The 16,502-nt window shown below is 41.4% G+C and overlaps 1 protein-coding gene across 1 annotated transcript; it reads right to left on the minus strand.

Annotated features, from left to right (window-relative positions):
• Positions 1 to 8,562: 8,562 nt before the first annotated feature.
• LOC118701612 (myelin P2 protein-like) lies at positions 8,563 to 12,643 on the minus strand. The gene is made up of 4 exons (XM_036406330.2): positions 12,494 to 12,643; positions 10,770 to 10,942; positions 10,405 to 10,506; positions 8,563 to 8,819 (listed from the first exon to the last, which is right to left on the minus strand). Exons 1-4 carry the CDS (start codon positions 12,564 to 12,566, stop codon positions 8,769 to 8,771), a joined length of 399 nt encoding a protein of 132 aa, XP_036262223.1. The 5' UTR covers positions 12,567 to 12,643; the 3' UTR covers positions 8,563 to 8,768.
• Positions 12,644 to 16,502: the final 3,859 nt, after the last annotated feature.

The raw sequence follows: 16,502 nt of genomic DNA on the forward strand, positions 1-16,502 counted from the left end.
CATGGTGGGTTAGGGGAAAATGTCTACACTGCATTAAGGACATCAGAGGCCAGTATTCAAGAGAAGAGGAGTGTTAAATTCAGCAATTCACTTAGATCCAGATCAAGCAGTATACATGTTAAAACTCACTGTGAAACCAGTGCTTGACTGAGGGATAGAAATGTACAGGAACTCATGGCTGAGTCACAGCAGGCAGAACGGGGATATCTGTCTGGGTTTACTGAATTCAGTGGCCCCCACAAAGGCGAGACTGATGTAGATCTCTGCCTCAGACACAGTCAGCAGCAAGACTGGCCAAAGGGTGCACGTGGCCACACACATGCTACACATACACCTATATGCATGGCCAGCACAGACTGAAACATCCAGCACCCAGACAAACATGGACAGGTTCTGTTCTGTTTCCCTCCCTGCTGACCAGGATGAAGGTGCATAATGGGACATTAAGTTAAACCCTTATGGAAGCAGGTATGGAAAATATGGAGTTAGAAGAAGAGGCAGAGAAGAGCTGGTGTGTGTCTGGTAAAAACAGATGTGGGCACAGTGTGCTGTGAGCAGTGTGGGCTGCCAGGAGGAGCAAGCTTCAGCTATAGGCAAAAAGGAGAAAACATGTGCTTTAATCCTCTTGTGTTTATGGCCACTCATCTAAATGCCATGTAGAGGATTTCCTTTGTTTGGTGGTTTGGTTTTTTGTGGCCCAATAGATTCTAAGATGGTGTTTCCCCAGAGCAGGGTGCTGCAAACTGCTGGGGGAACCCTGCCAAATCCCTCCCTCTCTAGCATTCCTGGCTAGGAATGGATGCAGTCAGGCAGCAGAAACTGCACTTGCAGCATGAGTGGGGACACATCCCAGGCCTTTGTCCCTAAGAGGTGAAGTGCTGCAGGTGCACAGGGCAGGATCTCACATGGAGGAAGCCAACTGGCTGTGACTGCTACTGGAGCAGTCAGTGCACATCATGATCAGGGGATACCAATCCACTCAGCCCAGCCTCAACACTGCAGGCCCTTTTTCAGAGAGCTGGTTTTGACTGTGCTAATTGCTATCTTCCATGCTGATATTTTTCAGGAATTATGTATTCTGCCAGTGGCTGGGGATGGTCCCTCCTCAGTCTGTCTCAATGAACTCTGCCTCCAGAAGGTGCCCAGTAAATACCCAGCAGTAGCTGACAACAGCAGAGGTAACTGAATTCATCTGAGCTGTAAGAAATAAACTTGGCCTTTTCCCTTATCACTTTAACTGTTTTTTAAGATATTAATTCTGAAAGCACAGCCTTACATCAAAAATATAAATCATACTGATGCCCCAGTGTTGCCAACCAGGAGCTGTCAGAGGGGTTACCAGATGGAAGAGCTGTTGTTGACGTGGAGTTTGAGAATATCTTCAGTGCAATGTACATCTCCTACCCCAAAGTGCTTATAGGTACCATACAGGCAGATTCTGAGAATTCACAGCTTATGGATTTCAGGGAAGAACTCTGTGCAGAGTACAGTTAAAATTAAGTCCAAAAGGTACAGTCTTCAATTGTTTTCACAGGTCCCTATGAATAATCTGAAACTAGTATCAAAGAAAAATATAGCAATTCTTTCCTGATTCTAGAAAAACATTGGGAAGATGACACTTCCCAGATCACAGAATATTCTGAACTGGAAAGGACCCACAATGATCACCGAGTTCAACTCTCGAGTGAATGGTCAATACAGGGATTGAATTCACAACCTTGGTCTTATTAGCACCACACTCTGACCAACTGATTTAATCTGATCCATAACTGTGTCAGGGTGACAAGTATAGATTTTTCAGGAGATACAGTGTCTTCTACTTTGCAAGCACTTCCTCAATTCTGAAACAATGAGAGATTTAAGGTTTCTGAGGTAATTTCATATTTTTTTCCTCTCTCTCTGTTTTCTTTTTTTTCTTTCCTCTCATACTATCTAACTTCCAGCTGCTTGTATACCTTGGACAAAGGAGTAACTTGGTGCCAGTATATTTCAGGTACAAGCAACTTCAATCTCCTATTTTTTATGCCCAATCAGATAGAAAATGTAAGTAGTAGAATAAAACCAGGCGTGTTGTTTATGCCTTGAGTATTCTACTGTTTTGCTGAAATTCTTGCTCAAATTGCCTCTTCTTCATGTACAGACCTGTTGCCCTGTGAGAACATGTACTTGTGAAGCTGAGGAGAGGTGCACTGAATGATGGCTCTCAGAGCAGGTGCTGCAGAGGTGAGTTAGCCTCTTCTGCTCTGACTCCATGACAGTTTCAGTGGTAGGGAACAGGAGCTTGGTTCTGTATCCCTGGATGTGACTAAACCATGTGTATGAATAGATAGTTCTATGCATGTGTATATCTACATTTATTGCACATCTTACCTATCCAAGGAATTTGGTGTGTCAATATAAGCCTTCTGTGCCTTTGACCAGTCTCACTTCTCTGAATCCCTTCTCCCTAGTAATTCCACATTTCCATTCAAAGAATGTTTTTTGGGCCTCATTGCTTTTCTCTGACTTGTCTGCATCAATCCATTCATTTTGGACGGCCTTGCCCAGACCTGAGAATGATCCCAGAAGCTTTAGTAGTGACAAGCAGAGCATGTGGATGACTGCAGCTTGCTGGCTATCCTCTGGACTCTGCATCCTGATAGGATGTTGGTGTTTTTTGGTAAGGCCACATTCACCACTCACTTTCAGTCTGCCATCTGCTGTAAAACCACAGTGTTTGCTCTACCTCTTGCTTGTTCTCCATCTGGTATTTGTGCTTTTGCTCATACTGCTTGGTGCATTTTTTTCCTCTTAAATATCCCTCTGGCTTTTCAAACTACTATCAGGGTTTCTTGGGATCATTTGAATTTGAACCCTGCCCTCTGGTATGCTTGCCTTTTCTCTCAGCTCTGTACACTCCACAAATAGTAACATCATTATTACTGAGAAGATTGAACAGGACTGGGCCAGCACAAATCCATGAGATCCATCCTTCCACTTTGAACTATTAGCTGGTGAAGCATGGCTTTGTGCATCACTTTGTACCCTGTCTGTAGCAGCAGCTTTATCTGGTCTAATTTATAGCATAATTATAGACACAGAATCGTAGAATGGTTTGGTGTTGAAGAGACCCTGAAGATCATCCAGTTCCAACCCCCTTGCCATGGGCAAGGACACCTTCCACTAGACCAGGTTTCCCAAAGCCCCATCCAACCTGGCCTTGAACACTTCCAGGGATGGGGCATCCACAACTTCTCTGGGCAACCTGTTCCAGTGCCTCACCACCCCCACAGTAAAGAATTTCCTTATGTTCAATCTGAACCTGTCCTCTTATTTTAAGGCCATATCCCTTTGTCCTCTCACTACAAGCCCTTGCAAAAAGTTCCTCTCCAATGTTCTTGTAGACTTTCTTGTAGGCTGATGGCTTTGGTCATATTGTTACATTTCAGAAGTCAGCAGAGGTGACTACTACAGTTCTTCCATCCACAGGACTTGTCACCCTGTGATAGGAAAATGAGATAGGCTTGAAATGCCTTATCCAAATAGGCCCCCATGCTTTAAAAATATCTTCTTCTTCAACACTACTTTTCTGAAGTCATTAACTTAGACCATAGTGATTGTGCCTGTATTTCACAACATGCTCTCTGTCCAACTGGAGTCAGAGCCAGGATAAACTATTATGATGCTTCTTGATTACACCAAAATCCCCAGAAAAAAGGAAGCACCAGGGAGAGTCTTAATCTTGGTTCCTGTGCTCCTGACCAGAGGGCTCAGTTCCTGTCTGGAAAGCACAGACATTTATGCATCAAACCTTTCATAATCTAACTGCTCTATCTCTTGTTAAATGAAATTAAAACATTTGTGATGACTGAGTAATTAGGGGCCTTGAATGTTATGTCCTACAGTCTCAAATTGCTTTGTAGTCCTTTCTTTTCCCACTGTTTATATGGAGAGGAGATTTGTAAAGGAATTACAATGCATTTACCCCTACAGACCCATAGGACTCAGTAGGCTATAAAGCTCTGAATGCAGTATGGTACAAGATACAAGAAGGTGGCACAATGCCGTAGAAAGCTGCAAACCTCTGCTAGGAGATTATATAAGAAGACTGGGGGCCCTACCTTCACTGTCTTGCAGATTTTTTCATATCAAATGTGCAGAGCTTCCAAGTAAAACTTAAAGATTTTTTTTAGCTTGGGAAATTCATACTAGGATCTGAGATGAATGAGATTGTTTTTGGCATGTATGAGTATTGTACAGCAGCTAGACACATTACATACCTCCCCTTTCCCGTAATTATGTTTACAGATTTCCAAAGCAACCCTACGTTCTGTCAAGCTTGAAGCAGGCATGTCCCACAGCTCCTCTGTGTCTCCTGATGCAGCTTTAGCTGTGACACCACATCTATGAGCTTGAAAGACAAGATGGATCCTTGCAGTGGTTTTGAGCCCATTGCTGGCACAGGTGCCTCTTGTAGGAATTCTTATCCCCAAGGGAGTGTGACATGGAGCATGTTTAGTTTGAATTAAATAGAAAACCCCTTCTTCTTCCCTCATCTTCTCACAAATAGTATGATTAATACTGGTGATCACATTATAGCAAATATAAAAAAGATTTTAAAATATTTTTATTAATTCTTCACTGAGAAACTGGAAACAAATCCAGTTGTAATGCATTCACCCCACCCTTCCTAATCCCTGAATGATTGCATTTCTTCTAATTTTAGTTTTAAAATTTTTCATAACGTCTGAGGAAAGTTGTTTAAACATTAATTTTCTTCTTGAAAGGTAAAAAAAAGCAAACTTTCCTTTGAAAATACTGCATGAATGCTGTCTAACACAGCTTTCCCTCTCTGTAGCATCTCAGGCACAATATTAGTCCCAATGTTGTTGTGCCCTTTAATCCAAATAACATTTTCTTGTGTTTCTCATCTGCAGCAGATGGCCAATATCCAACCACAACATTTTTCATTGAAATGGCGAGGATATGCTCTAATTACCTCCTTAACAAAGACCTTGATTACATCTAAATTCCAGGATTTCTGAAGGCAATTTTTTCATGGTATCAGCCTACTTGTTTCTGAGTGATTATCCCTTCAGCTCTAACCTTTCACTCCTTAGTATTCCTGAAAGAAACAGAACATCTTTAATCCAAAACGAAAATTAGGCAAGGTAGCAACGTCTTAAAAGGCACAGTTGAGCAATTTATAAAGAGCACAGTGTTTAGCAGCATAACGCGTTGCTTCTTGGAAAAAATGTGGTAAGCAGCGAGGCCTTCTTATGAGCACAATTGCTTTAATAACACAGCCCCATCCCCCTCCCCAAATCTTTGCTATTTCTAGAGCTGCCCAGCCACACACTCACTGTCCAGTCAAACTGTCCCAGCAGGTGACAAGGTTTCTGTGTGAAACAACAGCAGGTCTGTACGTTGAGCACCTGGATGTGTATGAATTCACTTTACGGGAATACAGTTGCTCCCAAAATGAACTTCAAAGAGATGGACAAGAGAAGCTGAAAGCTGCATGAGAGCCTATATTCTCTGCTCCACTCGATGTGGAAAAGACTGGGATGCAGGGTCTGGTGTTCTGGGTTTAGCCATACATCACCAGGAGATGTTTTCTATCACAAATTGCCAAATTTTGCTCAGTCCAAGAGAACAGCTTTGGTACATGGAGTCCAGATGTGGCTTTCATTTGATTTCAGTGCTCCCCATGGGAGCACAGGGCTGAGAGGGGCTCTTGCCATGACAGCTTGCTTCTCCTTCCCCAGCAGATGTCAGAGAGGGCAGAGGCAGGGAATGCTGCCAGACCTGCAGCAGCTGGAGGATGAATACCCCATGCAGGCAATTTCCACCACCTCAGGAGATGCAGGCAAAACAGTGGTGTGACAGAGCCTTACAAACTTACAGAAAGAGGGACCAATGGGAGGGGAATCTGAGTGTGGTATTTTAAACTCAGCCAGGAATGCACTGCCTGGGGTGGGTGCCTGATGAAGCTGATAGCTTTAAATAATGCTATTTATACACAGCATCAGACTGCCAATATTTCTAGGCTAGGCTCATATGCAAGCTAGGAAAATAGCAAATGGATGGTTTGTCAATGTGAAAGTACATTTCAAGTCACAGACATTGTATCTCAGCCTAGATGTTCATTCCAGAAGTATCTGGTCTATATAAAAAGTTTAAGAAAGAAGAAAAACTAATTTACAGTGAGACATGAAGACGACCTTGAGACTATAAAGTTCATATTTCCCCTAAATTCTCCTGGAGACCCCAAAGACTGCTTTACAGACAGCAGTAGCCCAAAGTGCTCCATTTCTATGCTGATTTGTACCACCTGCCCTATTGTTTTAGCCTTCAACACTATCACGCTGCTGCACTTATCCTGTTCTGGAAAGTCTCCAGCTCTCATGACATTTTTATGTGACCTTTGTATAGAGTGAAAGTGCCAAATTGTAGGCTCCTAAACAGCATATCTGTATTTAGTTAGGAATTTAGCTATCATTATTTTAATTCCAAATCTCTGGAAAAATAACTGCAACTAAAGTTTTCTTTAGAAGAGGAAGAGAGAGATAGATTATGCCACAGAAACAGAGATGACAGTAAATAAATAAATGAAGAGTAGGTGAGAAGTCCTTTGTTTTTATTCTGTTACTGTTTCCAGATCTGGAAAAACTGTAGTTTGTACTGAAGTAAACATTTATTTCCTTTGCCTAAGGAAATAAAAAGCTGAAAACTAATATCCTATTGAAAAGGGGATTTTGCATTTAACTTAAGAAGAATTTACAGGTTGCATCAGGAAAAGCCAAGGAAATACAGAGCTTGTTTGCTGCAGTATCTTCTCCCTTGCCCGTGGCTCAGGGGTAGGAGGTGAACTCTGCTTAAAAGGCCCTGGAGAGGTTCCAGCTTCCAAGAGCCAGGCTGGGTGAGCAGCTCCAGCAGCTTCACGGGGACTGTGTTATACTGCAAGGGAAGGGAATGAAGAAACTGCAGAGCAGAAATCCAGATTCACAAGTCCATGTCAGGCAGATTCTGAGCTGTAAGAAATGTCTCTGGCTCTCTGTTAAGACACTAGGAGAATAATCTGGAGGGCCATGTATAATGAGAGTTCACACTGTATGACTGTTCTTATGGAAGCCTGGTAAAATGTCTTCGCTCAAAATACGTGATTAGATTCTGTTTGCAAAAGATGATACACGAGGCATCATTCTGCCTCCATTCCTTGTTACAATCACTGAGGACTGGGAGTCACAGAAACTGACACTCATAGGGGTGAATTTTAATGGTAAGGTTAAAGATGGGGCATTTGTCCCTTCATCAAACATAGAGACCAGGATAAATTTTTCCTTAAAACTGCTGTCCATAAATCCCACAGCTTTCTCTCACTGCTCTTATTTTCTAGGATTCATCCTGTTTGCCTTCTGGCAGCTGCCTGCAGTTAGACTGCATCTACATAAAAATGTATCCAAAGCTGGGCCCAGATTCTGGCGTTTCCAGTGGTGGGTAGAGAAGGAAGATGACCTTTGTATCTTTCATTTGCATATGATATCCATCTCCTCACTCTCTGCTTGGCTAAACCAGTTTAGATTCTGATGTTCAGGATCTGTCTTAACCTTGAGAACTTGTGTTCTTGCCTGTAAAACCAGTAGGCAAAGGTTCATATCAGCTCTGCTGCTCTTAACGAGCCAAGATAAACACATAAGCCTCTCACAGTCGCTTTAACGCCACAGAGGAGGTGGGAGCTCTGTGTGATGGCACAGAGGCAGTGACACAAGATGAAATGTGTTTAGTGTGAATGTGGCAGTGATACTGTCCACTGGCCGGTGCAGGCAAGTATTAATAACCTGCCACAGTGCTTTTTTGGTTAAATATCTTCCAGAAGTTTAGGTTTGTTTTTTCTGGTTTTTTCCTTAAATAAAAGCAGAGTAAGAGAAGTGGAAGGAATGTATAGCAGCTGCTCAGTTAGGCTTGACAGCAAACTACCCAATGCAACTCCTCTGTGTGCTTAATGTTGAGCATACATTTAAATACTGTGCTGGAAGTAGGCTTGATTGCTGAGCACTTTATAAATGAAGCCCTCTAGCCTTAAGGCTTCTGGAGTTCTTTCACACCTGCTCCACACTTTGTTTCATGGGTTTATCTGCTCTTTTGGCAGACAAATATGGAATACATTCCAATTTTTTCCCTCCAGTATCTGTTTTCTTCCAAATAAATGCCAGTATATAAATCCTGGTACTAAAAGAAATACAAGCTTTTTGAGATTAGTATGAAACAATGATGTGCTAAGACTATAAGACTACAATGACATATCATACTGAAAGTCAAAAATTCTGGTGGTAAAGATAATTTTCCCTGTAGGAGCTATTCAGCAATAAAATCTTTTGTGGGAAAAGAATATTGAGTCCAGGAGATTTTTTTTTTTTTTACCCATATCAAAGAAGCAGTGTTAGCCCTCTCTCAGATATGGATTGCTTGTGTTTCACCATTTTACTCAGAAATAGTCTGACCTTTTGTACAGACACTATCAACAGAAAAGATAGCACCAGTCTAGAAGTAAATGCAAATCATTCATGTGGAGCCAAACACTCTATTTTCTGTGTTGAGAAGCTTTTATTGGATCACCACAACATATTGGATTAGTTACACTATGGCTCTGAAATACCACATTATGGTGTAGTCATTTTCCCAATAAAAGGAAATAAAATAAAGAAGCACAGTGCATGAGGCTTTGGTCACTGAACTAAGCTGAGGTTTTAGAGCCAGTTCTGGTCCGGTGCACAGAGGGAACTTCTTCACACTCTTTCATAAACTCTGGTGCAGACAACCCCTTTCATGGCATATTCCTAAGGCATAAAGGAAAATATTAATATAAACCTTTTGCTGACAGCAGTTGTGTCTGCTGCAGTAACCTCTGAAGTCAATGAAAATACAGATGTCATGTTTTTAGAGCAAACAGCAAAGTTATTTTTATATTGCAAATAGAGCTGTTTCTATTTTAACAGCTTTAAACTTCATTAAGTGGCATTTAGTGACAAAAAGATTGCAAAATTAGGCTCAGCTTCCACAAACAAATTTAATTTCCTTGGTATTATTGCTGGCTTGTCAGAAATGTTAGCCTCACCTCCCCTAGTTTTTATATCATGGCCCACCAACGCTTTAAATTTTCAAAGTAGTAATGTTTTTTTTTTTTTTCTGTAGAAGCAGAAGTAGCCTGGGTATCTCAAAGGTCAGGCTACAGGTCCAAAAAATCTTTGCTCCTCTGAGTCACAAAATATTTCTCTTGACCCTGTCACCCCTCTCACCCTCAGCCTTCAGTGGCTGCTGTTTACTCACAGTCACAGGATGCATGCAACAAAGGCAACAGGATGTTAAAAAAATACTTCCTTGGTCTGCAAAAGAGGAGGACTCCTCCACAACCCTCTCTGAGGCAAGGGGCAGGCAGCAGGACGCTGACAGAAGAGGCACTTTACCTCTCTGTTTTATGAAGAGGGTTTAGTAATTAGAAAATCTTACACAGAAATGCTGCCATGTGGAGATGCAAAAACAAATCAACCTTCCTACATAAAGTGAGGTTTCAGGAGAGCTGGAGATGGACTTTTTTCAGGGCTGTGCAGGGGCAGGACAAGGGGGAATGGCTTTAAACTGAGAGAGGGGAGGTTTGGATTAGATATTAGGAAGAAATTCTTTACTGTGAGGGTAATGAGGCACTGGAACAGGTTTCCCAGAGAAGTTGTGGATGCCCCATCCCTGGAAACATTTAAGATCAGACTGGATGGGGTTTTGGGTAACCTGGTCCAGTGAAAGCTGTTCTTGTTCGTGACAGTGGGTTGGAACTAGATGATCTCTAAGGTTCCTTTCAACCCAAACCATTCTATGATTCTACGTAAGAGAGCTTAAAACAAAAGACAGTCAGCTAACATGTAAAAGTGTAATGCTGCTGACTTCAAGCAAGTTGCCAAAATTAGTTTGACTCCAATATTTTAAAAAATTATTGAACAAAGTGAAATCTTAATTCTGATAGTGACCCTTACAACTAGGGTCCCTAAAATGTTTTATCTCCCTGGCTTGGCCAAGATAGTGAAAAGGAATGAGCTGTTTCAGGGACAGCAGTACCCTGCTTATAAACTTTTTTTTCTATTTCACAGGTTTCTGTTATTTTTAAACCTTATTCCTTTTAAGAACAATAATGCTGAGAGTAGTAAGTATGCTGTCAACTTATGGCAGCTCTGAGATTAGTAAAGACAAGTTGCTGTATTCAACAACATTTATTTCTTTCCAGCTGTTTTCTAAGCTTGGTTCCATTTTTCTCTCCTTTAATTTGTTTCATTATTCAAAGAGTAAACCAAAATTGATAGTCTGTTTAGACAGAAACGTACTGAAGGCTGTATTCTACTGACATTTAGAAGCATACAAGGAATGTGAACTTACCACCACCATCTTCCCATCAACAAGTCTTCTCTTTATTGTGGTCTCTTTGCCATTCCACTTCTGCACTTGCACCAATGACCCTTTCTCCAAGGTTACAACACTCTGCAAATTCCAAGAGAAGAGGTCCAGACTGCAGGCTGAGCTTTGCAGTTTAGAGCAGCAATTCACATTGCATTCAGCAAGATATGCACTCGGGCATAATGGCATGCTCACTGACATTATATTCAGCACTATACTGTGTCTTCTTTCAGTGCTTTATTTCAATAGTTTGGAAAACTCAAGGTGCACTAAGGGAGTAGGTAAAATTTCCCCTGGTGTTCTTCTACGAGATGTTCAGACCACTCAGAAATCATCAGCCCACTTACCTTGACTTTCCGGTCATCTGCTGTTGTTTCATCAAACTGCTGGCCCAGTTTGAAGGAGATGGTTGTATTTTTGAAGGTGCTTTCAGTTCTGATGGTCACTATGTCCCCTTTCATACTGATGATCACATCAGGCCTTGCCAGGCCACCTAGTTTCCGGGCAGCTAACCCCACTCCTGGAAATCAGAAACAAAAAAAATCATTATATTCCAGAAGCAAGAAACTCAGTATCCTCTCATGATCCTTCAGTGGAAGAATAAGGAAGAGTTTCTGCTTGAATACTTCAATGCCTGATTTAGATGAAACACTCGTTCCTTAGATGAGACACTACTGAGACAGAGGTAGGAATGGGAACCTCAGTGTCCAGGGGCTGAGGCAGCCCCAGCTCCTGAGAGCGCACCTTCAGCAGGAAGGAAAGATATACACAATTATAGAGCTGTGCACATTTAGCTAAGAAGAAACATGGTTGGTTACAAATCTGCATTAATTAAATATAGGTAGAATAAGTAGAAAAACTAAGAGGAAGAGTCTGGTTCTCATAAAAAATTGTAAAAATCCTTTAAAAAAAATCCTTGACAAATCTGAGAATTTGTACCTTTGTTAATAGCTGCAAGGAAGAAACTGGACACTGAATTGCCAATATGCTGGTGTTTGTTCATTAAAACATACTGAAGACTGGGTAATTCCTAAGTTGTTATTAACATCCTTTAAGGATCCTGGCATCTAAACCTTGGTGAGAAGTACAAATATGAAATATAAAAAACATCGAGGTATAAGGCTGAGAGCTGCAAAGAGCTTCCAGGAAAATCCCATACCAAAAGCCTTTTGTATTTGCCTAGTCCTTTCCAGTCCAGTTCATTGTCTACAGGCTGTGAGGTTTGGGGCAAGTAGGAACGAAGCCATTGGTGATGTATCACTGCTTCATAAGAGCAGAAAAGGGATAGCTGCAGTTAGTGCCTTTGTTAATGCTACGCCACACTCAGATGAAAAGATCTGTAAAAAAGGGTATAAAGTTATCCAAAAAGTAAAACTGTTTGCAATAATTATTCCATACTAAGCAATTCTGTTCAGATGTTCAGAAAAATATCTGCAGCTGGACTGTCCTCCCACATTCACCCTGGCTAATTAATTGACTTCAATTCTTTTGTTATTTAGTCTAACATTTCAAATAAAAGGAATCAGTGAATCATTTATAGAGCACAAGCAATGCAGTAGCTGACTGCCTGTGCACTTGGCATACAGGAATGAAGCCAGCATTAAAATGAAAAACAATGCTTAATTTGTTACGTTCCTGGCATTCTTCAGTAACAGACAGATTCATTCACAGTATTTAGATGTCTGAAACTACAGTGTCATGAGACATCAGCTCCATTATATATTGTGAATTATCATAAGTCACAAGTTTAATAGTGCAATCAAGAGGAAACAAAAAAAATCTGTATCCCCATAGATTACTCTCATGACAGAAAAACATATTAGATTGATTCATATCAGGCAGAAGTAAATTTATAGTACTAATTCATCACCTACCTTTTTCAATTTGGATGCTAAAGAAAAGAAATTAAATTATATTAGAAGAGTAATTAAGAGCTTTTTTTGGCAAGAAAGAAGGCAGCATCCATGAGCAGAGCCTTCCCAAACTTACTAACTAACTAACAAAAAATTTACTAACAAAAAAGAAAAACAAACAAACAAAAACAAACAAACAAACCCAGAACATTTCTCACCCAATTCTTTCATATAGTCATCAAAATTTTCACTGGAGATGAGTTTCCAGGTTCCCACAAATCGGTTACACATCGTTCAGGCTTTGTGAGGCGCTGGTCCTGCAGAGAGAGGCAGTGGCCACAGCAGCTCTTGGTGGCAGTCAGAGATTGTGTGCCCCAGTGAGATTTAGTGGTCTCCCTTTAAAGAGGTCCCGTGCCTGTGGCAGTGGGGGTTGGCCAATAGGGGAGGCAGTACCAGGGCGAGACAATGTGCACCTTGTGCAGGGCAGCCGTGCCAGCAGCAAGGCTCTGGGTGACGCTGCCTTGGCTCCTTCACTGAGCACACCAGGACACCAGGGGTGCCTGGGGATGGGGGTGGGGATGGGGGTGGGGATGGGATGGGATGTTACCACTGCACCTGCAGAGAGGTCAGGGCACACTGCAGGGGGGTGTCAGCAGCACAGAGACAAGTACAGGAGCACTGCCTCCCTACAAAACCCAGCTACCACTGTCCTCCCAATACTATTGTCCTGCAGTCACTATAGAGAACAGAAATCTATAACAACCATCTCATCCTACTGCCTGACCAACCCAGGGCTGACCAAAACTTACAGCATGTTGTTAAGCCATTGTCCAAATGACTCTTAAACACTGACTGGCCTGGGGTTTGACCACCTCTCTAGGAAGCCTGTTTCAGTGTATGACCAGTGTCTCACTAAAGAAGTGCTTCCTAATGACAGATCTGAACCTCCCTTGACACGGCTTTGAACCATTCCCATACATCCTATCCCTGGACACCAGGGAGAAGAGATCAGCACCTTCCCCTCCACTTCCCCTCCTCAGGAGGCTGTAGGGTGTTACCACTATTGTCACCTCTGAGCTAGTCAGATAAATCAAAGCCATGTGGATTGTGCGAAGGAACGGACAAGAAGATGATGTACAAAATGGTTTGTTGGGTGTTTTTCTTACTTTCATGATCCATCCTGGAAAAGGTCTGTATTTTTTATCATTTAAAGGCAGAACTGAGTTATCCTGTTCTGTTTTCTCCCTTTCCATCAGAGAAATGATCCTAAGCTGTGGGTTCTTCCCTGCCCATATCCCAGACAGGATCACAAGAAGAAGAAGAAGCAGACAATACTTGCTGGCTCCCTTTTATAACCTGGCATATTCAGAAGAACAGTGCATCAGTGGAGATCAGCTCTCGTGCTTGACAGGTGGACGGCACGAAAAGAGGCTGAGTCATTAAAGTTCTTATTCTTAGTTTAAAGTCACGTGGTGAGAGGCAAGAAGCTTTGCTGACTTGACAGGGGACATATTCTGTTTCCTTTTTTCCTTCTGCACATGGGTAGTTAATCTGTCATAAAGTAAAGGGAAGATTTAAGCCAGCAGAATAATATAAGGCATTGCATTCAAATGTGTCCTACTATTGTCAGATTTCCTCAGGTTTCCCGGCTTCCATGAAGAAATGCCACAATCTCCTTGGGTCTGTGCACTGTTTATACTAGGGAGCCCTGATCTGGACTCAGCATTCCAGCTGTGGCCAGCTGAGTGCAGAATAGAAGGGAAGGAAAATCTCCTTCAACCTCACACACTCCTAATGCAGCCCAGGACATCACTCACCCTTTGCTGCCAACGCATGTTCCTGTTTCATATTCAGCTTGGTGTACACCAGGACCACCAGAATATTTTCTGCCATGCTAAAATTGAAAGATTGAAAGATTGAAAGATTAGAGTTTTCAACATTTAAAACTGGATTTTTGTTTTGTTTTGTTTTGTTTTGTTTTGTTTTAATCCACATTTTGAACTATTGTCTAACGGTTAGTAAAAAACAGACACAAAGAAATCATAAACCACATGTGTATGTGACAGGCAGGAATTTAAAGCTTTGTAACTAAAGACACCTCAACTATTTAGTACAAGACCACATCAGATGTAATTCTGTCCTTCCTCTTCCTAAACTATCTTCCTGGGGAAAATTATTGCTTGGTACATGCAAAGATTAGAGGCTTCTTTCCAACTTGGGTGAACAATAGCTACCTGTTTGTCTTTTTTGTATAACTGTAATTTCTGGGTTATGGCAACCTATGAAGGCTCTTCAGATCTACATTTTAAAGGCAGAGATACTGGGATCATAGGTTGTGGGACCAAATTTCTTGTGTTTAGAGTTGAAAGAATGAGATGGAAATGGTGGCGTGCCAAGGAAGGTGAGGTCTAGGTCCTGATTGAAAGCTGTCGTAAGCAAGAAGGGGAACACACTGGAACAGGCAATTAATAGAGTCTGAGGAGTGAAATGTTGTAGTCTGTGGTTTACATGGTGGTTGTGGGAAATAAGAAGGTTCTCAGTCACATATTTTGGTGGCATATGCCACATGTTTTTAAACCCTTCAATAATAACATCAGCAGGGGAAGCTGAAAAGAGCTTCCCTTGCTGCACAGGTCTAATGACAGCTCAGTGTGGGGAGCAAAAGTCTGGAGTGATTAAAAATATAATCACGGAAAAGAACTCTTTCTCCCCCACAATAGGAAGCAGGTGCTGTATCTGTAATAAGTAAGTAAATGTCAGTCTTTGAAGGTGTTGGCCACACAAAACTCTTCTAAAGCAGAGATGAATAATATCACATTTTGTATAAAGAATAGCTAGGTCTTTTTTCCCATCTCTGAAAATGAGAAAACTACTTCTAAATGAAACTATCCATTTTTTATCTGAAAATGAGAAAACTACTTCTAAATGAAACTATCCATTATTGCTCAAGAAAAAATATGAAAATATGCTACCGTTGCTCCTCAGGCATTCTTTGTTCTTTTATTTAATTGTCTTATCCACATAAAGACTTTAACAAGACAAGGCTGGTGCCTTTGGGAATAAAAGATGATTGGGATGTTGTAAAATTAGGCCCAAAGAATTTCAAGAAGAGCAAATTAGTCAGAATAGAACAGCTACACTGCAGTACCAGTAACCTTAAGAACAAAAGTAACAGAGAATTTATTCAGACAAAACCCCAGTCTTAAGCAGTCTCAAACAATGTTGACATTGCTACCATCTATCTCTTTGTCACCAAGAAAAAAACAGTACTTTCATTTAAAGGACTTGCAGTTTAGAAAGAACAAGAGCAGGGAATTATATCTCAGTGGAAATAATTGTGGAAACCAATCTTTTCTTGGAGTTTAAAGCAGAAAAAAGCATCAAGGATTGTGAGTACATATGATAAGGGAGAGCCTTGATTCCCTTGTTTTGCTTATAGTTCATGTAAAACAGGATTTAAAACATTGAACTTGGAGATTATGAAGAAATGCAAGAGATAAAGGTAAAAATTGATAGAAATAGAGAACTAAGAATCCAGAGATTAATTAGAGATAAAGATAACATTTAAAGAAATAAAGAAAGTAAACATATGAATTCATTTAAAGGAAATATGATCTAGACAAATCCAAGGCCCAAGAAGTCTAAATAGATTCCCAGGGGAGCAATGAAGAAAACAGAAATAGAAGGGGAGAACAGAGGTCAAAGAGGGACTTGCTGTGAGGACACCAAGGATGTTTTAGCATTGACTCTATGAAGCTGAGGGATCAACTATGAACATGGGGCCAGCAGCCTCTCTTTTCCCTGTAGCTACATTGGAGGGTGCAGAGAGCTTCTTGTCCCTTAGCTGGAGCATCCTACAAAACCAGACTGGGACAGCTGGGCGGGGGGAACGAGTCCAGACTGCACTGCACACACAGGGCTTGACTGGCCAGGACACAGAAGTCCTTCCAGCTCTTTCCAATGGAAATAAATAGTTAAAAGAAAAAGAGAAAAACAATTGATAGATCGATGATCAGATAAGCCTTTCTTCATCTTTCTCCTGAATTGCCAAAAATCTGTGGGTGTGAGTTGCCCTTCCCTTTTGTTGTCCAAGAAACCTGTAAAGGAGTAGTGGGTGAATGTGGAGAGGGGCAGAGATCTCCTCCTTACAGCATTCAAGGTGCCTGCTGTGATAAGTGTGCTGCCCATGGGTTTGTAGGGGTTCAGTAGGATCCTTCTTTGGCAGAA

The sequence above is a fragment of the Molothrus ater genome, chromosome 1 (assembly GCF_012460135.2).
Source record: "Molothrus ater isolate BHLD 08-10-18 breed brown headed cowbird chromosome 1, BPBGC_Mater_1.1, whole genome shotgun sequence".
NCBI classification, from domain to species: domain Eukaryota; kingdom Metazoa; phylum Chordata; class Aves; order Passeriformes; family Icteridae; genus Molothrus; species Molothrus ater.